The sequence below is a fragment of the Lemur catta genome, chromosome 3 (assembly GCF_020740605.2).
Source record: "Lemur catta isolate mLemCat1 chromosome 3, mLemCat1.pri, whole genome shotgun sequence".
In the NCBI taxonomy this organism is placed as follows: domain Eukaryota; kingdom Metazoa; phylum Chordata; class Mammalia; order Primates; family Lemuridae; genus Lemur; species Lemur catta.
Genome location: NC_059130.1, coordinates 49,184,130 through 49,212,086, shown reverse-complemented (window position 1 = coordinate 49,212,086; position 27,957 = coordinate 49,184,130). Strand labels below are relative to the sequence as shown.

Genomic DNA, 27,957 nt, shown 5'->3' with positions numbered 1-27,957 from the left:
GGCTATTCAGGGTCTTTTTTGGTTCCATATGAAGTTTAGAATTATTTTTTCTAGATCCATGAAAAATGACATTGGAATTTTGATGGGAATTGGATTGAATCTGTGAATCTATAAATCACTTTGGGCAGTATGGACATTTTAACAATGTTGATTCTTCCAATCCATGAGCATGGGATGTTTTTCCATTTGTTTGTGTCATCTGTGATTTCTTTCACTAGGGTTTTATAGTTTATCCTCATAAAGATCTTTTACCTCCTTGGTTATGTATGAATAGAGTCTTCTCAAAATAAGATAGAAAAATGGCAAAAAAATATGAAAAAAATTCTCAACATCACTAATTATCAGGAAAATGCAAATTAAAACCACAGTGAGACAGCACCACCTTACCACTGTCAGAATTGCCATTATTAAAAAGTCAAATAACAATAGATGTTGTGGTTGTGGTCAAAGGGAATGCTTATAAACTTTTTGCAGGAATATCAACTTGTACAACCATTATGAAAAGCAGTATGGAGATTCCTCAAAGAACTGAAAGTTGACCTACCATTCCAAAAAAGCAATCCCACTACTGGGTATCTACCCAAAGGAAAAGAAGTCTTTTTATAAAAAAGACACTCATACTCGAATATTTATCACAGCACAATTCACAATTGCAAAGATATGGAACCAACCTAAGTGCCCATCAACTGATGAGTGGATAAAGAAAATGTAGAGTACTACTCAGCCATAAAAAAGGAATGAAATAACATCTTTTGCAGCAATATGGATGGAGCTGGAGACCATTATCCTAAGTATCTCAGAAATGGAAAAACAGATACCATGTGTTCTCATTCATAAGTGGGAGCTAAATGAAGAATATATATGGTCATAAAAAGCCATAATGGACATTGGAAACTAAGAAGGGGGTAGGTTGGGAGTGGGGCAAGGGATAAAATTCTACCTATAGGGTACAGTGTCCACTATTCTGGTGACAGGTATACTGAAAGCCCTGATTTCAGCATTATACAATTCATCCACATAACAAAAAATACTTATAACCCCTAAATAAATAAACAAATAAATAAATAAATAGGAATCCACTGGAATGTTTGAAACCAAGGGATGAAATGACACAATTTCTATTTAGGAAGCTGATTCTACTGGAATTATATGGAAGCAAGAGTTGTGTCAGGACGACCAATCTTACAAGGCTCTTCTCAGTGCAGCAAAAGTGCCCAGCATCTGCTCATCCCTTCAGCAGGGGGAGGGGTTGCTGGTCTGCATGACACTTCACATAAACACCCTTTTCAGGTGCTTTAGTTCTTACTGTGAATTTTCTGTAAGGACATTTGGAATAAAGCCATTTCATTCTTTTCATCCAAACATTTATCTATCTTTTCATTCATTCATCCATCCATTCAGTGACTACTTATTGAGTCAGAAACTCTGCTGGATACTACAGAATAAAATATGAATAAACTATCCTACAGTGGTATTGTCAATATTATTTAAAATATATAAGATATACAGGGTGAAATAGGAGAAAAGCAGGAATGAAAAAGGAGAAGCATATTTAATTACATGCTCCCTATGTGGGTGAAAGGAATATATTTAACCCATATCCCCCTTTAGATTTCCAATACCCACTGACTCTGGAATAAAATTCAGATACCTTAGCCTACCACTAAAAACATTTCATGAATTAGAAATGATGTTTTTCCACCCTTACTCTACTATTTCTTGTTGTATATTTTATGATATAGTCAAAGGAACTACTCCATGTATTTATCCAGCCTGTTCACTATTACTGGAATGTGCTTTCCCTGTCTCCATCCTCTTAATTCCTACCCAGTTCTCATATTTAGTACAAATGCCAGTGCCTCCATAAAACCTGTTAATTCTTGCTATTGAAAGTCATCCCTCTACTCCTGTGTGTAACACTAGGAGCTTGTCTGTTTCTCCTTGAGTCATTTTCTACCTAATGACATTTTACTTATATGTATTTTTCCTCTTCTATTAGACTACAGACTCCTATAGACAGGGACAATGTATTCATTTCTGTGTACCTTGGAGAACCTAACAGAATCTTGTATACTTAATACAAGATACATCTGACAAATGCAGAATGAAAGAACAGGAAGTAAGATTCCACAAGTATGTAGGAGGGCAGATTAGAAGGATGTCAAAATTAAATTGAAGCATTTGGTTTTAATCCCACCACCAGCGAAAAATAATTTAAAATTCTAAAGTATGAGAGTAATTCAATGAGACTGGTGATGTAGAAGTTGATTTGGCAGCAGTGTGCAAATATAGGGAAAAACACTGGGTCATGTTAAACCAAACAAATTGTCAATACAGTTTGCAGAGGGCTTGGAAAATCATTGCATATTTGCCAAACAAATACTATGTAATATGCTTGACATTCTTTCATGTACTTGTATGCAAAAAACTGGTTATGTAAGTAAAAGACTTTTGAAAACACTGTAATGAGCTTCATGATTACAAAATATTATAAGTATGGCGGTTATAGAAAAAAAGGTTAGTACTGGATAGCATTAATCCACATACTGCTTGGGCAGGACCCCTGAATAGAAACTAAAGTTCATGCTGTTTTCCTCCTGCAAAGCCAGCATATTACCATTTGAATTTGGTAGCTTCCATATTTTGTGAGTAGATACTAAATATGATTCAATGCAATTTTCTAACTTATACAATAGCATTTATCCAGGTCAACATCTATTTTAACCAAAGACTATCTTAGACAGTCTTTGTCCTTTTCATATTGTGCTTTGAGCCAAGAACACAAATGTAAAGTAATTAATAAGAATAATCTCAACCTGCAATACAAAATACATTAGTATATAATCTATTATGTAGTAAGAACATTAGCATATAATCTATATTATTACTTTATAATTTAACTAAATATTACATTGTGACTTTACATCTCATAGAAGCTTACTGTAGTTTAACATTTCACAAGAATATTAGGTTTCAGAATAACCTTTTATTATACTATAAGCTAACTAACTAGTATTTGAAAGACAAACATAATAGACCATGGTCAGTAAAGCTCAGGGTATCTATTATACTCACTGTATCTCTACTACATGTTGAAAACTATTTGCTATGTTTTACGATTTCTGTTCTCAGAAACAATTTTGTTATTTTTACGTTTTATACCTTCTTTCCCCAACAAAACTTGTTACATGCCACTGCTCTACTTCTTGTATGTAATCTTTGATTTGATGGAAAACTACTGATTTATCCACTGTCTCCCTGTAAGAATGCATATGATATCAACCACTAGTGAAACCTGGAAAATAAAGATAAGGAAAGGCTCTGAACAGAGCTATTCACTGGGGAAACAAACCTATTCCTATGCAGTTATTACAGGGAAGTAAAATAATTACAGAAATATCATGTTGTGCTTCAAATGGATGTCTAAGGCAGTTGTAAATGATGTGATGTTGATTCCAAATCACTTTCAACACTGTTATCAGTTTGACCTCCCTCCTCATCACCTCCACCCTTTTAAAATAATTCCAAAGAAAAACTGTGCAAGTATTCCATTATTTTGGATGGTTATTCTGCAGAAATGCCAGCACTTGCATTAGATTCCACCACTTCATCCTCACTCTGCACAATATATTTCATAATAGAAAGATGATAAATCTTTCATACAGACAAAAATATTTCTGATAATAAGAGTAATTTTTAAGGAAACAGGTACAGTTTTACAATTAGTTTCCTGAGAATGCTTTTTTTTTAAACCAATGTCAATAGCACTGAGAATGCGTCTTGCCCAAAATATATTATAATTAAAAGCAAGGCAACATACAGAGTAGGCTAAAAAGGATTAATTCTCATCACTTGACCAACCAACACAAAGGATATATCACTGTTGTATTATTAATGTGTTACAAAATAAAATGGCAGCATGAGGAACAACACGGATTAGTAAAAGAGGGAAGGTAGAACATCATGGAATAAAACTGTCCTTCATGTCATGTACTCCTTAAGCTATTTACCATAAGAAAAGCAACAGTAAAGAAAGCTGACTTTTTACTCTTCAGAATATTGTAGGTGAGAGGCTTCAGCATTTCCAGAATAAATGTCACATGTACTCTTTTATCATACTTTTAAGAAGTTGTTTATCTAAACTATAGATTATAATGCTAGGTTATAATTAATTCATCAATGAATAGCGACTGTTCTAGGCACTAAGATATAGTACTGAAAAGCCAAATGATTCCCAATGTCTGTTTTCAATCATTTTCTGTTTTCTTAGTTCTAGTTCCCTGTTTTAGTTGTTGAATGGATTAGCACATCCAACTTCAACACATCACCATTTCACTCAGATCTGTTCTACCTGTTTCATTTGTGAGTTCTGTCGGCACTTTAAACATCTGCTTATTTCTAGTCACCTCACATCTAATCTCCTTATAAAACAGATAACCAAATTCTGACCATCCTACTTAAGAAATATGTATTGATTCTGAATTTTCTTCTGTATTCTCACTTACTCTATATTAGCCATTGAAACTACTGAAAAAATCATTTTAACTGGTTTAATTCTTCTGCCTTAATTCCAGGCCATCCTGGCATTACTACTGCCACTGTATGGCAGCATGCTTATTCCACACTCCTGATGCTGCCTTCTGTAGGGAGAAATAATCACTTAGATGACATTCATGGTGTCTCATTGTACCTGTGTTGTCTCTCTTCAGACAGATAAAATTAGAATTCTAATTAGTGAATCTGGAAGAAGAAATTAGGGCATGTATAATCCACCCTTGTCAAGCCTACACCTGCCCATCTGAGCACAGGTTCTCCCTCTCTCCTCATATGGAAAATCTTAATGGGGCAGCTTCTCATAAGGGGGCCTACCTTGTTGGATCATACTCTGTGACTGACTGAGTAACTCTACCTAATGCAGGCACTCAGTATCAGAAAATACATTTGCTACTAATATGAACCACCACAAAAGATGATTCCTTATTTTCTAACTCCCAAGTATTTGAAGAATATCACAAGTGGTTCAAAATCTAAGCAGAGAGGAAGATCTAATATCTGCTAGGATTACCTCATTCAAGATAAAGATCTCTCCTGTATTTAAACCTCCCTATTTTTCACCTGGATATCTATAGCATAAAATTCAAAATCCCTAGCTTAGCATCTAATCCTTTGACTCCACATAAATTTATAGCAAAATTTCCTGCCATCTTATCCTTTCCTGTTTCCCACCCTTATATAACCACACACCATCTCCTCCATCTAAACAGAATTTGTTCCCATTGTTTGGCCACTTGAGGTCATTTCTCAGCATACTTTTATATATGGTGTTCTCTCTAACAGGGAAACTCCTATTTAAGCTCTAAAACCCAGTCCAAACGTGATCTTGAATTAGCACATTATGTTGCAATAGATGTATTCACATGTCTGTTTCTCCCATTAGCCTATGGGTCCCTGAAGGGCAAGACCCTCTTTTACTCATGTCTATATTCCTATTGCCTAGGGAGCGCCTGGAACATAGTTGTGCATTAAGAAATGTACATAGCATGGTGAATAATGAGACAATGAATAGTAGAAATCATAAAACAAAATGTTCTATTTTAGAAACAAAAATGGAAAATTCAGACCTTCATTTATGAAGATGAGAACATGCATGAATAAAGTAGGCTGATGACAACTTTCTAAAGGCATATTTTTTTTACAGCTTTTTAAAATGACTGTAAAATGACTACTTAATCTAACAGTGTGGTGTTGAGCAAATTGCATAATCTCCCTGTGGCTTCCCTCCCTTCCACCCCCGTTCCACCTGGAAACTCCTACACATCACTCAGATTTCAACTTACAACCCACTTCCTCTAGGAAGCTTCCCTGAACGCTCACATTCTCTTCTGTGCTTCCCTAGGACTCTAAACTTCTTCCAGCACAATTTATTGTGAGTCTCCTCTGTGCATTCCTGGAGGCAAAGTTTGCATTTCTCTTTTTACCACTTTATCCCTGGAACCTAGCTCAGAGCCTGCAACAACAGGTCATCAAAAATTATGAAACAAATAAACCTGTGAAATGAGAATATATGATCTCTTAGGTCCCTTGCAGCACATTTAGAAATACAGGAAATCCCAATGCAAATTATTGTATCATAACATATCCAGTATATTATACTGATCACTTTAGTTCTCAATTGTTTCTCATCCATTCTTAGTTATATTAATCATAAGTTGCTTCCCCTAATGTTTTGTCATCATTCAAAAAATTGTGCTATCTAGCAATAAAGTATACTATTCCTTAATCTGTTCTTTGAAACTTTATTGCAAATATTTCTTTTATAAAAAATACACACAACAGTAAAAATTTGACCAATTATGGAAGTTTCTCAACTTGGTACTTCATTCCTTTCCCTTCCCCTTTATTTCTGGTAAGAAAGAAGAAGAATTATGCAAGCTGAAGGCCACAAGGAGTGGACAATGGTTCAAAGAAAATTTTGCTGAATCTCTTAGTGCCACCAGTAGCTTCTGGAAGAGATGTTTTATTGTTTGAAAAATAGAACATGCTGGTAACAAAAAAAAATGAGGGCTATTAAAATGTTTTAGTGTTCTCAAATTTATTATGACTTACCAAATAATGAACACTTTAATAAGGAGTAAAACAAATCAAATATATTGGTTCCAGGTCTTTCAAAGCACAGGTAACTATTATTATTTAATATCATCTAACTCATCTAGTGCCAACATTAAAACATTTTTCATAAGTTTCTCTAACACCTAAATAATTGAGAAAATAAAATGGGCATATTTGAAAATTTCCTGAATCTCTGCATTATCAGGATCCTTAGCACATCATTTCTTGCCTAACTGGCAATTTATAGTTCTGAGTTAGACCAGAACAAGGCAAATTATCCCATGGTCTGCACCTTTTCTCAGTATGGGGGCAAGTGAATCAAAGCTATACTTGAAGCTGGTATTGACAGAATGTTTGATTTACCCCATGAAGCTTTCAAAAACTTTTCTGAGGGCCTTCTAATAAGAGAAACTGATGAGTGATTTTAAAACCTTTCTCTTTTTTTCCCAAAATGCTCCCTTTTGGAACTAATTGCAATCAATGTTATCAAGGGAGTTGATTTCTGAGAGTTGCATTAAAGATTCAGAAAGAACGGGGTTTTGTGTTTCCTTGTTATTTCTCATTTCTACTAAGCGAGCAGAAAGAAAATGTAGGCACTGGGCAAAGTGTATAAACTCCTTTCCTAAGAGAAGGGTCATCCCTTCCCTGGCTGTGCCCAGAGAGCTCAGTCACCTGTCATTGCTGTCCTGAGCAGGGCTGTGCAGCACTGTGCTGAGTCAGTCTTAGCAGCACCATTCATCTCATCTTCTTCCTTCCCAAAATGTAGGTTTTTAATCTTAGTTATAGCATCTCATAATTTTCAAGTGTTTAAAAACTCAAACTTGATATCCTCAAAAGTGTTTCCTTCTTTCCTTCTTAAAATAAAAATGAACAATCATCTTAGATTGAGCAAACAAAGAGGTTGGTCTAATTTCACCACTCTTAAGAGGAAAAACCAAAGTCATTTAAAAATATTTTACCTGGTTTGCAGAAACTCAAAATGGAGACTGCTAACAATGAAATATTTAGTTTAAAGAAAATTCTTTTCAGTGAAAAACATCAGAATTGATAATATTTTTAAAAATATATAATGCAGTTACAAACTGTTCAATCTATTTCTGTAAATAAAAATTATTGAATATATTAAACATTTTCTTATTAAAAAATTATAAATGTAAGAGCATTTGCTTCATTTATTCACAGAGACATTTTGACAGAGCCTCCAAGGCCCCTGATGAAGTCTTGATTTTCAAATGCATTTATTCCTAGACAACATTGATAGCATCATAATAGTATAATATAACTCAATTTAATTACTTAAATATGGTTTTGTTACACAATAATAATAACATCTGGAACTTAAGAGATGCTTACTATGTGCTAGGCCTATGTATAAATGCTTTACATATATTATTAATTAATTTCTTCTTAAAACAATCCTAGGAGGTAGAAATTACAATCATCTCCCTTAAATGATGAGGCCCATGAAGTACAAGGACACTGAGTAATTCATTAAGACGATAAAGGTAGGAAGGAACAGAGCCAGGTTTCCAGCAGGGCAGCCTGGCTCCAGAGCTCCTGCTCTGAGCTGATACACCAGACAGACTTTAATTAGTGTAATATTTACTGGATTATAAAGAATGGAATAATTTATGCCAAAACAGGAGCAAAGTCAATAGTAATAAAAGAATTATTTTTCTAACTTTTACATTTTCTATGAGAAATAAACCAAACCGATCCCATGGTAGAAAAAAAATAGCTAGTTGTAATAACATTACTATCCTAACATGAATCAAGTAAAATGTACAAATATCTTTCTGTATCAATTATGGGCACATTAATAAGTGTTGCTAGAAAGGTACAATCTTTGCCCTCTTGGAGTTTACAGTCTAATTTGAAGATAAACTATGGGAGGTCCTGGAAGATTGAAGGTCATAGATCTTTTCAAAGTATACATTTCAAAAGAATGAGAAGATGATTGTAGTGTAGTATATGGAAGAGGCACAGAACAATAGAATGGGTTAAAGTGCATTCATTCGGTTTTCTGAAAGCATATTTAAAGAATCATAAAAGTATATCATCAGATCTCCTACGAATGTGAGGACAAGGCCAACGTTACTGTCTCAGTTGGAAAAATGAAGCTGTGAGGTTTGTGAAACTGGTAAAGAATTCTCTTCATCAATTCAAAACTAACAGAAAATACATGCACAATTCACCACTTGCAGTTTGGTTCCAGGCAGAAAGAGGAGGGGGAATAAACTATAAAATAAGCAAGAAATCTCTAAAACTTGGCACTGTTCAAACAAACAAAAAGAGACAAAATTCAATTCAATAAAAATTGGTGTTAGTGTTAAGCAAAAGGGAGGACTTCCTATTTTAGTAAATACATGCTTTTTAAATAAATAAATGTTTAGAAATTCCCCATGAATGGGGAATATGTGTTGAGTAGAAACTCTAGATAAAGGTAGTTTGGGCTTAATTTCCTGATAGCCTTTAAAATTAATCTAGAATAATAAAACCCCAATTTAATGTGATTTGGAATCATATACATAGAGGGAATAGAGGAGAATTTTTAAAAGATGAAACTACTTTGAGATAAGAAAGATATTAAGTAAAGCTAAGGGTATCTCAATTGAATTAGAAATCGGACACCACTGATTTTAGAACTCGGGGCAGTAGCTAATGAAGGAGCTGATTAAATTGTGCTCTTAAGCACACATATGTTCCATGCACAGGGATGTGGAATATGTAGTCTTTTGTTCCTATTTCCCAATCCCTGCTACAATCCATAAAAAGATTGAAATAAAATAGAATTATGCAAAATAATGATGACTACTAACTAATTAGCATTAGTAGCAATGAAATATTAAAAATTAGCAAATATTAATATAATCCAATAATATTATCCAAATTTATTTTATTAATTTGATATACCTATCTTTTCCATAAGCTGTTGAGGCACTTATTTTTATGACAGGAAATATTTATTACAGACATATGGGGTATATAATATGAAATAAAGTTATTTTATATTCTCTATTGTGAAATGTAAAAACTTAAGGGACTTATAAAATCATGCAAAATATCATATCAGAAAAAAAGATGAAATTAAAATTTAATCTCCTTTCAATTTTCCAATTTAGGTTACCTTTTCAAATTCATATTATTGATATAATTGAGACTCTAAAAGTATTTTCATTTAAAATAGTATTGTAATCAGAGACTGCTGAGAGTACAGATTATCACTTTACTGTAAATGTGCTCTGTCAAGTTTACTTTATTCCTTTAACTCTTCAGCATATATTTATGTAATGCATTCACTGAAGATTTCCTGAGTTATCATTAGGGAATCCATCCTGTACTAGATACTGGGAGGAATGATTCAATAGAAAACATTGGAAAATAAAACTTGATTAGAGATAGAGATAGAGATAGAGATAGCCATTTGCTAAAGTTCTGAAGGGTTGAGTGCGAGTTTATCCTATATCATAAGGTGACATTGGTGAATTTAATGAAAAGAAAGACTGAACTTAGAAATTTGAATCTGGAATACCACTTTGAACTTTGGTTATGGGGAGGACTATAGTACAGTTTACAATAATAGTGAGGTTGAGAACAGATCTGCTTTAAGAAAAACTAATAATGTGATTTTTTTTTTTTTACTTCATGCATATATCTCTCAATGTATTTTTCACGTTGCAATACAATTAATTGTTTATAGGTCCGCCTCTACCCCCCCAGTCTGTGAGATTTTAAAGTTCAAATAATGACTCGTTCATCTTTGTAAGTTCCAGAACACAATTTGGCACCTGGTACTCACTAGATACTTGGTAAATATTTGTCACATGCATCAACATAAATATGGGATGAAAGGAGGTCTTCTAAGGCATAAGGAGTAGAGAACTAGATTTTAGAGTCATTTTTAAACAGAATGAAAATAGTGCCTATGGTAAGTCTAGCCACAACCTGGCACACAGAAGAAGTTCATTTGTACTTTTTGAGAAATGAATGTATGTATGAACGAATTAATGAGACGATCAGTTCACAAACGAATAAACACATTAAGAAGAGAAAATGGTCAAAGTCTGAACTTGGAAAAGTACTATAAAATAATAAGCTAGAGGAATAAAATCAGTGACAGGCTTGGGAAGAAATAGTTAAAAGAAAAAGCAAAGAAATAGAGTGTCACAAACAACAATAACATGTTTTAGTTTTGTTTCCAAAGCACTTCCACATTATTTCATTTTAATACTGACAACAGTCCTGAGAAGCAGGGAGAGAAGGTATTATTATGGTTGTTTTTTTGTTTTTTTGGTTTTCTTATAGATGAAGAAGCTGAACCTCAGAATAATTAAGTGACTTGGAGGAGAGTATTTCAAACAAAAAAAAATATTTAGCGTTTTCAAATGCAGAAAATAGAATAAGGACTGAAAAGATGACACTGCATTTGACATGTAGTTCATTAGAGCCTACGTGAAGTGAGGCTGGAAAGAGGAGAAGAGGAAGGGTGTAAAGGGAGGTTAATATTTTAAGAGAGAGGCTGAAATAAATATATTTAAACATGTATCATGTGTGTGATAATTGTAAGGTATCACACAGAAATTACATGACATAGGTATTAGGATGGAACAAGAGTTATGGCAGAAGAGGGATAACATGCGTATCTTCTCTTCTTACCCAAATGGACAACTTGCTTCCTTCCAGAAAACTGGTTTTTACCATTCCTTAAATATGTGTGTGCACATGAAAGTTTTCTGACTTTGAAATTATTATTTTAAAATTTTAAATGCCATTTGGGTAAGATCTTCCTGATCAACTTCTAACACATACTGCTTCCTCCACCCCTTTCTTTAATGTTTTTCATCCAAAAAATAATACTGAAAACATCTGATGGCAGTGGAGGAATGAATACTATCTCATACCCCAGCTATCCCAGCTCCCCTCTCATTTGGAAAGTAATTTCTTACTAAAGTAAACATTGAAGAGCCCCAGTAAAACAGGTAATTCTACTTAAAGATAATTTTTCCAGGTAGTTTATTACTCCAAATAGGGAATAAAAAAGCATAGTGAAGAACCATTTTTTCCCTGACTTCTCTCTAAATGTATGAGGGTTAGTACATGGGAATCCTGGAAGAAACATACACAAGTGAATTCTGGAATAAAATACACAAATGAATTCTGGAATGATCTTGTCATAATCTCAAATAGGTCACATTTTCTTCTACTTCATATTTCAAATACCAAGTTAAATATCTTGCTTTTCAAACATATATACACAAATACACACACACACACATACATACACACTAGCATAAGTTTATGAAAATTGCAACTGATATACAAAAGCTGTTTTCTCTGACATTCTAACTCACGTCTACTTAGGTTTGTTTAGGAAGAGATGAATTTTTCTTAATATTAGGATTCCCAGTTATGGAACACAAATTTAGATAAGTAAGCTAAATTATTTTTTGATACGTGAATCATCAACAGAATTGCTAGTTAAACATGATTCAACAGTTTACTTAATTTTTGGTGATGTGCGGAGTAGTATGATTTTTTTAGATAATAGAGTGTAATTGACGTAATGTTCTTCCTGAACTCAGTTAATATATAAGCAAGACACACTGTGACTGTGTCTACATATCACATAAACATCTAGATGAAAAGTGACAAATTCAGGCCTTGATCCAGCTATTTAAAAACATTTACTTGGTGACATTAAACATCTGGATGTTTCCCAATACCAAGATGTTTGATGTCCTGCAGATAAAATATCCTGATGACTAGTTGCATTTTTTACTTACATGTTGCATAAAAAGGTATACTTGCATGTTTATATCTCTTCTTATTTCAGATACAAAATGTAATTTAGCACAGATATAGTAGGAAGTCATAAAGAGAATCGTCAGATTTTTTCTTATTGTTGTTCTTAATGAATCTCTGACCTAGAAAAACATCTTTTATTTTCTCTTCAGTAAGTAAGAGTCATTGTATCAGCAGTGTGAATTAAAAGGTAAAAAATTTGCAAAATGAAGGTACCTAGCTTTCATTTACAATGACCCACCAAAACACTCTATGTGGAAAAAGTATAACACAAAGTAATTTTAATTGACTGATTTACAATTTAATTGAAATACTATATAAAATATTTGTTTCTCCCGTTATATTTTTTTAAGCATTTTGTTCTTCCTTAGCCTGTCCATTTATGTCATCCAGGAGTTCTAACTTGGTATTTTGATAATTGTCATGTTTGTAGGGATGGTCTGGCATCAGGATAGCACTAAACATGAATTCTATTTTTGGCTATTCATTAGATCTTAATTTGTCTGCATCACTGAAGACTGGATCTTCCAACTTCTCTGCCACATTTTCTTGCTTTAGTCTCACTGAAGAAAAAAGGCATTCTTACATAGTAAACACGGCAAAGATTATTATAAAGTAGAATATGTATTTTGGTTATCAGCTTAAATGAAAGATTAATGTTCTTTTCAATTCTTGCCACTTTAAAAATAATACTGTATAAGCATTAAATACCAGCCTTTTGAAGCACGATTGCGTGTACTTCGTACTAGAAGAGGGAAATGAATGTTACAGCGAAAAACAATTCTCTGAAAGCTGGAAACTATTATGGAACTAAAATAACAGACAATTGCATAACACATTTCAGCTCCCGAGCACTCTACCTTTAGGATCATTCAGAACTGAACCAAAGGCACTGATGACCACATCGGCTTTCAGATGGACTATCTGATCTTCATCTTCATTCCAGTTTCCAGTTTCATCTTGCTCTGTCCGAACAAATTGCATAGCAACAATTCTCCCTCCTTTCACTATAACCTTCCGTGGAGATAGGAAAGGCAAAAATTCACACTTTTCTTCCTTAGCAAGTTCCATCTAAAACAAAAGAGAACAGAGAAAGGGCTTGAAAATGCTTCTTATTCCATATAATATTTGATTTTTAATTCAATTATACATACATGCTAAATCTTATGACGTTTAAATCAATATGAAGCTTTTTCTTTGATCAAAGATGAGTTTCAGCTATCAGCTATTTACATTCTGTAAATCACTGACTCAGGGGAGCCTTGGATTGGAGTTGTAATGTGGAGGTTTATAGATCACGGCATCGTAAGATATTTCTTAAGTTTTAGGTATTGCATGCCCTACAGTTGGTGGTTTGTGAGGTTTCTAACTATAGTAGCCTATTCTCCTTATGCTTTCATTTCTGCAGATCAAGCTCTCTTTCTAATCATGCCACATATTAAAATAAATACTTCTGTTTATTACCAGGCTGCCTATATCTAAGCTGGAAAAAAGTCAATAAAGTGGGTGAGCCAATCTGTGCAAGTACATGATTAGAATGGTAGGTAGGAGAAAAAAAGACTAGAGAAACTCTGTGGAACTAAGAAAGAAAAAACATTTATTCTCCCTATTATAAAAACACAGAAGCAAATACTATAAATGAAAATTTGGAGAAAGTGAAACAAGCATACTCCTCCTGAAAAATCCCAGTTTTTCCCCATCTCTTACAAAATTTATTCTTCCACAGAATCATGATACCCTGGTTTTTGTTTGTTTTCATATACATAGTGGAATGCCCATCAAGACAGGATGTTAATAAATACTTATTTTTAGACTCATTGTTTTGGGGGAATGTGGCCTTTGTCAATGTAATCTGAAATAGTATGTTGAGTGTTCTTTTTTAAAAAATGTCAGAATGTCCTCCTAAAGAGGTTAGGGATGTCCAATCTTACTCTTTTCTTTCCCTGTGAAAGCCAGGTGGATTCTTTGTAGGACTCCTGACGAGTGGTTCCTACCGAGATTATGAGTGTGAGGTTTCAAACCAAGAGTTATCTGGGTTATGTCAAGTTGGAAAAACTGAGACAAAATAATGTGCTCAAAGTTGTAATCGAGCCATGGCCCATCTTTGAGCAATCTGCCGATAATTAGTGGTTCCTAGTTTGACATACATCAGAATCACCTGGAGGGCTCCTTCTAACAAGCTGCATGGGGTCACCCCCAGGGTTTCCAATTCTGTAGGTTTGGGGCCTCAGGATTTGCATGTCTAGAAAATTCCTAAGGTGATTCTATGCTGCTAGACCAGGGTGACACTTTGTTAATCACTGTCTTACTAGACTATAGCTGACTGGCTTAGAATTTTGTTTGTCTTTCACTTTCAATGACAATCATACGGCTCCCAGGGAGCAAAACTTAACTCTTAGTGGAAAAAAATTATCTGATATCATAATGGTTTGTGCTCCTACAAAGAGCTACAATACAGAAAGAAATGTACAGTATATCTATAGTTATGAGGGGTCATTACGAAAAAAATATCAAAAAAGATTCCCAAAGGGGGTAAGAATAAAATAAATGGCTGGGAAATACTAGTCCATAACCTATATTAGCATGAAGTTATTCAGCCTATGTCATATTTAGAATATTTTTTGAATATTGTCCTTGAAGACTTCAAAATGGAAACCACATAAACAATTATTACACAATATTTCCCTTTTTATTATAAAAACAGTAATATAAAAATAATAGGTGGGATATTATGGGTCATAAGTATACAAAACTGTAGATATAAAACTGTTCCCTGGTCAGACAGGGAGATTAGAAGTGAGTGGAATTCAGCTAAGTTTAAAACCTGCTTCTACTGCTTATTTGGGATACGTTCCTTACCCGAGAACGGTGATAACACCACTTAATTCATTGGTATGTGGTGTTATTTAAAACAATTCAGAAATGTAAAATGCCTAAAGCAGAAATAGAAGATGAAAATAAATGCTATTTATTCATAATTGCTATTCTCTGAATTCACTTTTTTTCTCCCAATCATTCTTCAACCATTCAATGACACTTAGCAATTGGATGGTGATTTCAAGAGACAGGTGGCCCAATAACAAAGCCCCCAAAAAGGAAGGGCAAAGACAATCTTAGACTCCTCTTGAATTTTCTACAAAATAAAAATGTACGATTCCTGGAAGGGAAAGTATTCCTTGAATAATTGACATTATAAAATAAGTATGGTTCCAGTATGTAAGATATGTTTTCTGTATCACTTTTGTCACATTTATGTAACGTAGCACCTTATAACTCATCAATATAAACCAGTTTATTGTGTTTCAAAAATGTGAAGTGATACTACATTTTAATGATAATGCCATACTTGATTGAATAACAACACCAAATATTTATGGTTTGAATGAATCAATACACAGTGTGTGTGTGTGTATATATATATATATATATATATATATATACACACACGTATATATATATAAAACAGTAATTTTTCTGTAGAGGACAGAAATAAAACACTGAACTATGCTACACATATTGGTAGTAGGTCTCACAGACTGAATTAAAATCTGTTTGGTCTCACTGTGCCTTCCTTGTCTATTAATACTTAGGTAGTATCTGTCGTTATATATAGATAATCTATCTCTTATGCTGTTTGGCAAATTTGGCATTAAATTTGGAAACAAAAATTGTACACTACTAACAAATCGAAAACTTCTAAGAATTTAAAATGATTATCAATGATTTAATGCCTGAGCATATTTTATTAATATATTCTTACCACAGTTTTGATTTTTGAGGACCTAAATATAATGTATAGTTATGAACATAAATTGAATTTAATATATGCTCAGCTCACATCATAATTTTCTATGTGTTTCAGGTTTGATAACATATCTTCAAATATTTAGTATTCCTGCCAGCTGTCTGACAGTGCACAGAATCTGGGCAGTATGAACACTGGCCCCCACAGAGATTATTCTGCATTTTTGCTTTTGAAACTTTAGAGATGTTCCTTACTCTCTAAACATGTAGGATTAGACTATTGGGCAGCAGACATAAATCACACTACTTTCTGCTATTTTGCTATTAAATATCTAGATTTTCCATTTAACATAAGAAAGGGAAAATGTTTCATAGAAAGATAGGAATATCACTGAATATATATATTTGTTTAGAAAGTATCAATGTTATACCAGGAAAAGAGAAACTAAGACCATGATAAGATTTATCTTGGAGGCCAGGCGTAGTGGCTCACGCCTGTAATCCTAGCATTCTGGGAGGCCCAGGTGGGCAGATTGTTTGAGCTCAGGAGTTCAAGACCAGCCTGAGCAAGAACGAGACCCTGTCTCTACTAAAAATAGAAAGAAATTATATGGACAGCTAAAAATATATATAGAAAAAAAAAATTAGCTGGGCATGGTGGCACATGCCTGTAGTCCCAGCTACTAGGGAGGCTGAGGCAGGAGGAGTGCTTGAGTCTAGGAGTTTGAGGTTGCTGTGAGCTAGGCTGACGCCACGGCACTCACTCTAGCCTGGGCAACAGAGTGAGACTCTGTCTCAAAAAAAAAAAAAAAAAAAAACAAAGATTTACCTTGGGAAATAGGATAATACTAGGACAATGAGAATACAGAGTAAGGGAATGTAGTGTATGTTTATAATTTTTTGCTAACTCGGGCATCCATTTTTAAGTATGTTGGGCTTTCTCCTACCAGTAGCAGGGCTCAGTCACTCTTGCCAGTTTCCAGCTCTACCTACCCCCTCCCCCAGTTCCTTAATGTGGTTAATCCAGGTATTTGCCTTTTACACCTGCTCCCTGATGATGACTTCCCTACAGGACAGCTAGCTGAATGTGGCCTGCTTGGCTGGCCCCATGACCATCACACCCTGCATGGACTGTGCAGATATGCCACAGTAACCACCTCTCCGTCACTGTGTGACCTCCTAGAACTCAGGCCTGCTTGCTTTAAACTCACCAATTAATATTCCCCATGAGAACCCCTTTTGGATAACAACCTTGGCCTAGTAAATTCATTGACCCACAGGTCCCTTTCTCTTCCCCCCCCGCCCCCGCCCCCGCATGTACTCCCTGACTTCTGTGTGTGTTGCCTCTGAGTGTGCTGTGTACTCTTTCCCAGGAACTGCAATTAATCAAATCTTTATTTCCATCTTGCATCTCTCTCAATCACGGAGGGGGTGCTCTCCATCTTAAAGATCCTAAATTAAAACAATGACATTATATGTCAAGTGAAATATCCTTTGAACTATTTGTGAACAACATATTATTTTGCTCTCACTATTTAATAAATCCAACTAGACAAATAAAAATAAATATTTGTAACTGATATTCTTTTAAGTGCTTTACATGTAACATTTCATCTTCACACAGCAAATATGTTATGATACCTATATATTAGTTATTACAAAAAAAAGTATTTAGCTTTAAATGAACTTTGTCTCCCTGCTGTGATGCAAAAAGCCAACACAACACTGGGAATCATCATGATTTTATAGACTTAGCACAGAAACTTAGGCACACTGCTGCTTGCTGGCCTCACGAAAAAACTCTTGTGTGAAGAAATATTATTTTTTTTCCTACAGGAGAAAAACTGAGGCTCAGATAAACCAAAGATACATTGAGAAATGACAAAGCTTAGCTAAAATTCTGACCTGGCCCAAACTAAATCCAATGTGGTCTTCATTATGTCAAAGAATGGCAATTCTTGGAAAATTTCTGAAAGAATTCTTGAAAGAATGAAACTCTATGATTCCAGTTGCTAGTTACTGAACTTCAAACAAGATAAAGTGGAATAGGAAAGGACATAGTCAAAGGTCAAGGAGTAGGGTAGATAAAGATTGTCTCATGGGAAGAGGAGATTTGAGCTTCCCAGTCTAAGTACATTTAAAGGTACTATAAAGCCATGAAATACAGGAACCAAATGATGGACAGATGAACCCAATATTGTAAATGAATTAATGGAAACACCTTGAATCCAGAGAAAGGGTAAGTTTAGAACAAAGAAAGTACTACTTCACAAAGTGGATAATACAGACATAGAACATATTATCTTAAGATATAAGCATGGAAAACTAAAATAGAATTTAAGTTTTTTTGTTAAATAGTAAACTCCTTCACAATACTCTTTAAGTACAGAAAAAATATTTTTATCTTTTTATCCCCAATGTCCAAGAGTGATATACAAAAATTAATAATTGATAAGTATAAGTATATGCAAAGTCAGACAGATGCCCAGCAAATCAGAATATAGGCCAGCCAACAGGCCACACGAGGGGCATCAAGATAAGAGCATCTATCAAAATGAATGGCACAGAATAAACCCTGAATAAAGTTTCATTTACGAGGAGGAATGACAAGTTAAGATGAAAATCCAAAGGACATTCGAATTAAGGAAGGGACAGCCAACTAGTAGTATACTGAGTGAGTGGCTACTAAACACCCATCCCAATGCAAGTAACACCGCACATGTAGAAGAAATGCAACCTGACCAGACCATTCTATGCTGCAAGGTTGAAATAAAAAAGCAAATGGTGTTCCTCCTCAGTTGTCAGTTGTACTGCCATCAGAAAATGATGAACCATACTGATCAGTGGTCCAACCACATGCAGTGGGTCTTAATATTTTAACTGTTCAAATTATCCAGCCTTCTGTTGTAAGTAATTCATAGATGTCAGTGTTAGTGCCTTTTAATACCTAATGTTTGTCAATGATCATTAATAATCAGCAACTCGGTGAGTCTGGTCTATGAACACTTCTGTTCCTGGCACCCGCATATATGTATTTGTTTGATGGAGCCTGTTCATATGAAAGACAACTGGTATATCAAACAAAAATGATAACCTCTCTCATCCTTATCTCTTGTTCTTATCTTGTCCTTACAACCAAAAAAGTAATAAGCAGCTATAAGGTTCCATTTTTTAGATTCAATAAACCATATTGTCACCTTCTTTTCATGCAGTGTGAGGAAAGTGAAAAAAAAAAAAAAACATTCTTCTTAGCTTTGATTTTCACCTCCATTTTCAGGAAAGATATGTGGTTGATGCTGAGTGAAATAAAAATAGCATGCTGTAGCATGCAATAATGATCATCATTTTAATGATTAACTTTATGTAATGTGATGATTTGGTCTGATTAATATTACAGGCATCATACTGTAGAAATTATGAAACAACTTAATTTACTATAATTAAAAGCATGATGTCAACTCATTTTTAGATTGCATATAGGCAAAGTAAGAATAGGTTATAAACTATAATGAGCAGAACTCAAAATCAGCATATATTAAATTCTAGATTAACTTTTAATATGCCAAACTTTGAGAAGCAAGAAGAAACAATGTTCCTTCCAAAGATTATCCTCCAATGGCAAGAAATTCAACAATTTATCAATTCTATATGAACACAAAGACCTCAAAACTATTATTGGAATCACAGTTGTTTGATAGTCTTCTTTGGCCTGTGATAATCCTGAAAAATATTATTTTATTTCATTACTGTTAAATTACTGGATCTACCACAAACATTCACAGCCATATAGTATGAGCCCCAATCATGCATACATTTAACCAAAATTTATTAAGTACCTATTTCATACAAAAAAATGGTGTTAGGTACTATAGTTAATAATATGAACCCTGCCTTAAAAAATCCCATAGAGCAGGAAAATCAACAATTATGTTCACTGTAATAATATATAACAAAGATTCTTTGCTTGACCCACTTTAGTCAGGTTCCTGAACCTTCTCCTAGGTCCACCTGTGCACTTCCTTGTAAAATCCAGATTTAGCAAGAAGCCTGCTAAGTCACTTAAGAAGAACTGCTCACCTTTGATATCTAATCATCTTCAATATCTGATCAGGTTTTTCATCTTCCACTACCCTTCAGGTGATGTCTCATCACCCTGGCCTGTCTTCAACAATAATCCTGTCAGTCCAATTTAGCCAAGAGAGTTAAACCTTACCCCTGATGTTTCTTTTCAGTAATTTCTTATCCACTGACTCCCACACTACTTCTTGTCTATTAATTCCTACTTGTCCATGCTGTACTCTCACCTAGGAAATATGAAGGGTGATGAGATGTGGAGGATGGAGGGTTCTTGCTAAACTGACTTAGCAGGATTCTTTCTAAAACTGAGAAGTGCACAACTGGGTCTAGGAGAAAGTTCAGAAGCCTGACTAAAGTTTGGTCAAGCAAAGAATCTTTGTCATGTGCAAATACAGCGTACTGTAATGGTACTGAAAATGGCATTTTCCCCAGGAGTAGTGCAGGTCAAGAAAGGGCAGCATGGAAAATGTACAATAAGCTAAAAGTAGGAATGAATCACTACGAGAGAATTAGTTATGAGGAAGTTCTTGTATGGAATCCATTCTCTCCCTTTGAAGAAGGGGAGTATGTGTAGAAGGGTAAAGGAGTTTATCTTAAGAAGGAAGGAAAGCAACTTGGCTAAATCTTGTAAACATGCTACCGGGAAACAAACTATTGGCATTTATAAGGGGGAGAGTCCTTATCCATAGAATCCTTTTGGAAAAATATACCTGTTAGTTTAGGATTGCCATGGTAAACAAACCTGGAAACTATGAATTTAAGGGGCATGCATCTCTGTGAAGAGCCACGTAGGCTACGTGACTGACTATAAACCAGAGATGTTTCATAATTGAAACAACTTTCTTTTGTATAAGTGATGGAGCTACTTACATTACTTAGAGACTACATGTTAATCTGGGTTATAGGAAATCCTAATGCAGCAAGATGGGACCTGGGAAACTGTGTTGGTGGTCCTGGACTTCTTGTTTACCTGTCACCTTGTGTTTGCTTGTATCCTTCAAATTATTAATAAAGCTTGATATAGATTGATATTTCTAATTCAGGTCAGTTTGATTTCACAATGTAATCTTATAGTTACCTTGGTTACCAAGGATATAAATGAAAATAAAGGAAGAGGCAGCAAATTCTGCCATTCACACTTGATCTCGTATTTCTTAATTCACTAAATAGTTTTTTAAATATTTTGTAATTTTTGATGTATGCAGATTCACGGTGAGTGGTGAAACGCACAACACTTTTCATATGTTAATTACTCTCTGGACTGTACCAGCTAAATTCTGTACTTATTCTTTTAATTGGGCTAAAAAGTTTGCCGAAACCACAAGTTGAGGTCCCTTCTTTTAGTAATTGCGATGGTGTTAAAGGTTTCATTTATGGCCTGTTTTCACTTTAAGCTTTTTAAAATTGAAGACTTTTGAACATAAAGAAATATTTCTCCAAATGAGAGTTGTACTACATGTTGGATAAATGTATTTGTCCCTTAACTGAGTTCTTACTAATTTTATTGTGTCATCAGTGAGCTGCAAAACCTAGAAATGCAACGTAAGAGGTAATTCAAAGATTTAAAATGTCTTTGCACAGCTATCATAAAATGTATCTCTTCTAACTAGAAAAGAGTATTTTTAACACTATTCATTTATGACTGATGACATTTTCTTAAACCTGACTAACTCTTATTACTCCTCATCCTAGATTTTGCTGGAGTCAAGCATTCTTGGCTGCTGTTGGAGTAGCTCACAAAATTATGTTCTGTATAACTTGTGCCTTTGCAATACCTTCTTTGATCTTGAAATGCCTCTATGTACAAATTCTGTACAAAGCAGGATCCTCTATCTTCTGCAACCTGATAATCTTCTTGGATGCTAATAACTTTTTATTAATTTTTACTTTTTATGCATTGTTTGGTCATATTTTCTTTTATTTAGTTTTCAGCTATCTTTTAAGAGACAAAGGACCAAGGATAATTAACATTTTTCAATCTACTTTTAATGTTAGGTTGATGCAACCTATCATTAATGGGATGTGATGCAATAGCAATTTTTAACAGTTAAATTAAAAATAAAATAATTATTTAACATCAGAAATAATTTTGAGATGTATTATGCATATATGTAAAATTATATATTTTGAATATGAAATATTCATTTCAAGTCTTCCTACAAGGTTTTCCATGTCCTTTAATATATTGGTTTATTCAGCATGCCTCATTGATTTGCTGCCTTGAATCAAGGACTATTTTATACTTTGATTCAGATACCAAGTTGAATGAGCAAATGCACTAAAGGAGCTTACATCTTAACTTGTAGGATAGGTATAAAGTAGTAACTACTCTATGTGATAAATGCTACAATAAGCAGGGAGCATAATGAGCTATGAAAGCCCACAGGAGACAGAAGTTAATTTGGGAGGGAACTAAGAAAACCTTCAAAAGGAAATGACATTTGGAGCAGAACTTGAAGAATGAGTTCACCTTTTTAAAAGAAAAAAATCACTTTTAAAAAGATTGACAATTCTTTGTTTTTATGTTAATTCATATGTGTTTTTCATTTATTTTTATTATTTTAATGGTATATATATATTGACTAAAAAGCATATTTGATAAATTATACAAATTACTTTTTAATACTTTCATTTTATAGGACAAGAAAAGAAGACATTGATTGGAAAGCTGAGGTGAATATTATTAAAGGGAGAGGGGCTTCTAACTTTCACATAGAATTTAATAGAGTAGAGCAGGTAGATCTTGTCCCACTTCTGGCTATCACCAAAGCAGCAGCAGCCTAAAAAAGTTCAATCCCTCTGTAACTTCTGACCAAAGCAAGAAACACAAGAGGCTCTGTCCCACATTCACAGGCAGATTATGTCTTCCCTCTTTCCAAAGAGCTCAGACAGAAGTACAGTGTTTAATCCCTGCCCATCTGAAAGGATGATAAAGTTCGGCTTGTGTGAGGACACCGTAAAGGTCAGCAAATTGGCAAAGTAGTCCAGGTTGACAGTAAGAAATATGTCATCTACAGTGAACAGGTGCAATGGGAAAATATGAGGCTGATAGCACAACCATCCATGTGGGCATTCACCCACAAGGTGGTTATCACTAGGCTAAAACTGGATGAGACACAAACAAAAGATCCTTGAATGGAAAGCCAAATTTCTCCAAATGGAAAAGAAAAGGAGCAAATACAAGGAAGAAACAATCAAGAAGATTTGGGAATAAAATAATACTATATACAACTTTCATTAAAAACTGCTAAATTTTTTTAAAAGTAGAGTAGTAACTTATTATTATTTAATAAGGCTTGACTGTGACATACAACTTGAAAAGGTTCACTTTTTATGAATCTGCATGTATATGTGTACGCACAAATGCACATATAAAGTTATATTTATAATATATGTGAAAGAAGATTGGTAAAGCTTTTAAAAGAGTATATAGTTTTCAGCTCTATAGATATTACTAGTCATAATGTAACAACCTCCCTCAGAATTTTGAAAATAGCTAAGCTTTTAAAATATATAATCTTGAAGGGGCACAAGCTTTTGTTGGCTCCTGGTGTATTTGCAGTCTTTTTATTTCCCACTCACCATCTGAATTATCACATGTAGTGTAGAATTCTGACAACTTCACCTGTCAGTTTCTTTGATATTCATTTCTTGAATATAGGAGATATTCTATATCCACAGCAAGTAACTCAGGATATATTAATTGCAACTTGTTTCAAGTGTAATATTTATAGATATTGCTAAATTTTCAGTATCGAGTTGTCATTACATGCAGAAATAGAGCCTTCCTCTCCAGATTACACATCATTCAAATATCTTTCTCTGAATATTAAAACTATAAAATTTGAGGAAGGGGAAAAATCTTAAGAAGTATATAATTGCAGCACTAATTTTATAGAGGGGCATACTCAGACTGTAATATATAACCTTGAACCAAGTCCTCCAACTTGTAGTTAATTCCTTTTTGATTATTCCATTCCACCTTTTCATACTACACTGAATTTTCACAACTACTGAAAAGACAAACTCATACAGATCCTTGGAATGTCATTCCCCTGTCATCATAAAGTATTAAAGGTATACTTAATATATCAGTACCAAGGGAGACCCTAACTACCATTAATTAGTTTTTTGTGCCTCAGGGCAAATATGTGCGTTTACTTATTTTTTTGTTTTCAGTTTCTTCAGATCATGCTAACATGTCTCCGATTATTTCCCATGAAGAACACCAACTTAAATTATGTGCGAGTGCCAAAGAGCTGCTGTAAGCATCACCTTTCCTAAGTAAAATTTAGTTTGTCAGTTTACAGAGTTTATTTTCTAAAAAATAATTCCAAGTTCTTATTTCTTGTAATTATATAAAAACTAGAAAGTATCAGTTACTGTAGAAAAATGCATGCTTAGCTGCAACATATAGATGATAAAACTATGTATAGATGCAGCTTTAACATGATCATTTGATAGTAAAAGTGTCTAAGAGGAGGCCTATGGGCCATGCCACAAGAATGATCTGTTACAGGGTACACTGTGTGATATCAGAAAGATTCAGTTAAAAGGCACATTCTTTCCCATAAAGATATATTATTTCAGTGTTATAGTAACATATGTAGAAAATTTTGACTAACAGACCAGGCAATATGCTATTGTTATTTTTCTTGTTAAAATAATAAAGTAGCATTAATAATCAAAATAGTTGACTCTCTGAAGAGCTAAAATATGTGGAAACAGGACTATCAAAGTTAAATCAGTTACCATCTTGACAAACAAATAGGAGGAAGCCAAAGGACACTAGGGAGCAGCATAGAGACCCCATAAAAATACAGCAGAATGGAAGATCTGTCATGTTTTACTGCTATTGGGAAATTGAATATGTGAACAATAGATTCTTAAAATATTATTTGTGCATGAGATTGTGTTCTTGAAAATAATTCTGTAACCATATTCTTCTCAGTAATAATTAATAAGAACTACAAAGTCCTTCCCCAACTTTATCCTTTAAATTTATCAACTCAAGCAGGTCTGTTGAGTCCTGACCTTCATGCCTCCTTTTAGGGATTCCCCGAAGCATTCTTGCAGTTCTATCTGATCTGTCAACAGCTTTTAATACCAGCATTTTGGGGGATTCTGTTATCCTGTGAAATTTAATCTCACCTATTTAAGCTTGCAGAATGTACTGGAGGGAATTATTAACAGATTTTCCCTCATCTTCTTAGAGGATAGTGCTGAGTGATTGGCTGGTTTCCCTAAGGACACGCAGCTGAGAAGCGCTAGTTTGTCAGTAGCATCCTATTTAGCATGTGTGTGAGGCCACAAGGGAGCCAGAAAGACATTTGGAATCAGAATTACAACAATATGCTGATGGTGCCTCCCTATCTCCATTTCTTCAAACCTATATCCTTTAGCATTAATGCTTTCTTAACTAAGATGGAAAGTGCCTCCAAACGGCACTCTGCTTATGGCTCTAATTAGACAGCTGGAAAGTACGTTGATGATACCTTAGAGCAGTAGACCAGGAGGCTCAGTATCACCAGGGAGCGTGTTAAAAATGCAAATTCTCAGGCCCACCTCAGACCTACTGAACCAGAAACTCTGGGGACAGGGTCCAGCAATCTGTGTTTAACAAGCCCTCCAGGTGATTTAATGCACACTAAAGTTTGAAAACCTCTGCATTAAAGAAATGGGATATGTTTGTCACTGCAGAATCTATTGGGTGGCACCTCCTAGTTTTGTAGATTAAAACATTCCTGCACCCTGCCCTTGGTTACTACCCATATAATATACCTGCTTTCAAACAATTCCATGTTCAACATAACTGGCCTCTGTCACAATTCATCTTTGTCACTAAAGGATGAGAACATATTGTTCTGTATTTCTCTCCTTCAAAAAATGAGACTTAGACTGTGCCATCAGATACATACATTTTGCTGATGCGCCTTATGGTGAGGCATTTTATTATCAGACAAATCATGTTATGTCCAAATTCCATCCAAAAGTCCAAGACCACTAAACAATAAAAATATCTGAGAAAAACTCTAAATGATCCTGTTCCTCAATCTTCACTGACTTTAAAGAAACCAAGTGAAGTTGAAGTATATATGTGTTGGTGGTAGACAGCATAAGAGAAAGAAGAGAAATACAAAGGAACCAGGTCCAATATTAAATTCTTTATAGTGGCTAAAACTGTGGCCATAGCATGATCTCTCGAAATCCAAACCTTGGAGTAGATATATGATATTGGACTTACATTCTCCTGATTTTCCAGTTCCATGAGAGTTAGCACTGCACTATCTTGGGACCTCTTTTGATGTACACAAAACCAAGCAATGGCCACGATGGATTAACACTGAAACCTCTACAAATGCTGGAAGTCCCCAATCCTGGAAAAGTATAAGCCCTGGCCAGTGACCCAACCCTGAAATCTTTGATAATGTAATATTAAATACTTATCTCTTTTCTTATGTTGAGGAATTTTGCTTAAAATTACCCAGTGAACCTTCAAAGGCGTACTGCTATAATATTTCTCTAACTTGGAAGGTATTAGCCCCTTTAATGCCAGACACTCTGGATACTGAATCCCTCCAGAAAATATTCATCCCACAATCATTTGCTAAATACTTCATATGTGGCACCCATTGTCTAGGCAGGGGAAAGATGAAAGTACTAAGAGAGATCATCATGGCCTTTGCTCTCATGGAACTCAAAGTCAAGTAGTTTTAAGATCATACAAAAAATTTGGTTTCTTGTGGGCCATTAATAAACATTCAAACATCTGTTCTTATAATTTTAATTAAGTCAAGATCCACTTGAGTTCTACTAAGCTCTACTGAAGGCAGGTGACCTGTTATCTCAAAGAATTGTTGCTTCCTCTCAAAACTTTGGTAACCACAGCTCAGCCCACTGAGCTTTGGCCTTCTACTGAGCTATGCCTTGCCACCGATCCCTTCCTTCCTGTAATCCACTCACACTGACCAATAGCCTACTCTTTTAATTAGCTCCTGACTAGCCTCCCTGCTTCTGACCCTACTCTTCTATAGTCAATTCTGAGTAGAGTAGTCATTTTAAAATTTAAGTCACAATTTGGTACTTCTCTGCTCAGAACAGTCCAGTGGTTTCCTCTTTCACTGAAACTAAAAGCTAAAGGCCTTATAAATGCTTGCAAGACCTCACCTGATTGGCCACATACTGCCCTCTCTTATTCTATTCTAACGACACTGATTTTTTTTTTTTTTTCCCAATCCCAGAAGTCTGGGAAGAAGAGACTTCCTCAGTCAAGGGTGGGTGCATTTACCTTGGCCAGGAATGATTTTCTCCTGGATGCCTACCTTCTCAATTTCTTCATCTTCTGTGTTCAAACATCACCTCATCAGAGAGGCCCTACAGGGCCAACCTATTTGAAATGTTTAAAATCCTGCCTTCTCTTCCACCACACCTCTCCCCTCTCATACACTCCTTATATACCCATATTAATTAATTTTTCTCCATAGTTCCAGTTATCTTTTTTTTTTTTTTTTTTTTTGAGACAGAGTCTCACTCTTTTGCCAGGCTAGAGTGCCGTGGTGTCGGCCTAGCTCACAGCAACCTCAAATTCCTGGGCTTCAGCGATCCTGCCTCAGCCTTCCAAGTAGCTGGGACTATAGACATGTGCCACCATGCCCGGCTAATTTTTTTTCTGTATATTTTTAGGTGTCCAGATCATTTCTTTCTACTTTTAGTAGAGACGGTGTC

At 34.6% G+C, this 27,957-nt stretch overlaps 1 protein-coding gene across 2 annotated transcripts in view; it reads right to left on the bottom strand.

Annotated features, from left to right (window-relative positions):
* DPYD (dihydropyrimidine dehydrogenase) overlaps positions 1-27,957 on the bottom strand; it is a 797,518-nt gene that overhangs the window by 434,108 nt on the left and 335,453 nt on the right. For both annotated transcript variants that reach the window (XM_045547468.1, XM_045547470.1), the window contains exon 11: positions 13,272-13,482. In XM_045547468.1, coding sequence (XP_045403424.1) covers positions 13,272-13,482 — 211 coding nt within the window. The remainder of the gene's footprint in view (positions 1-13,271; positions 13,483-27,957) is intronic.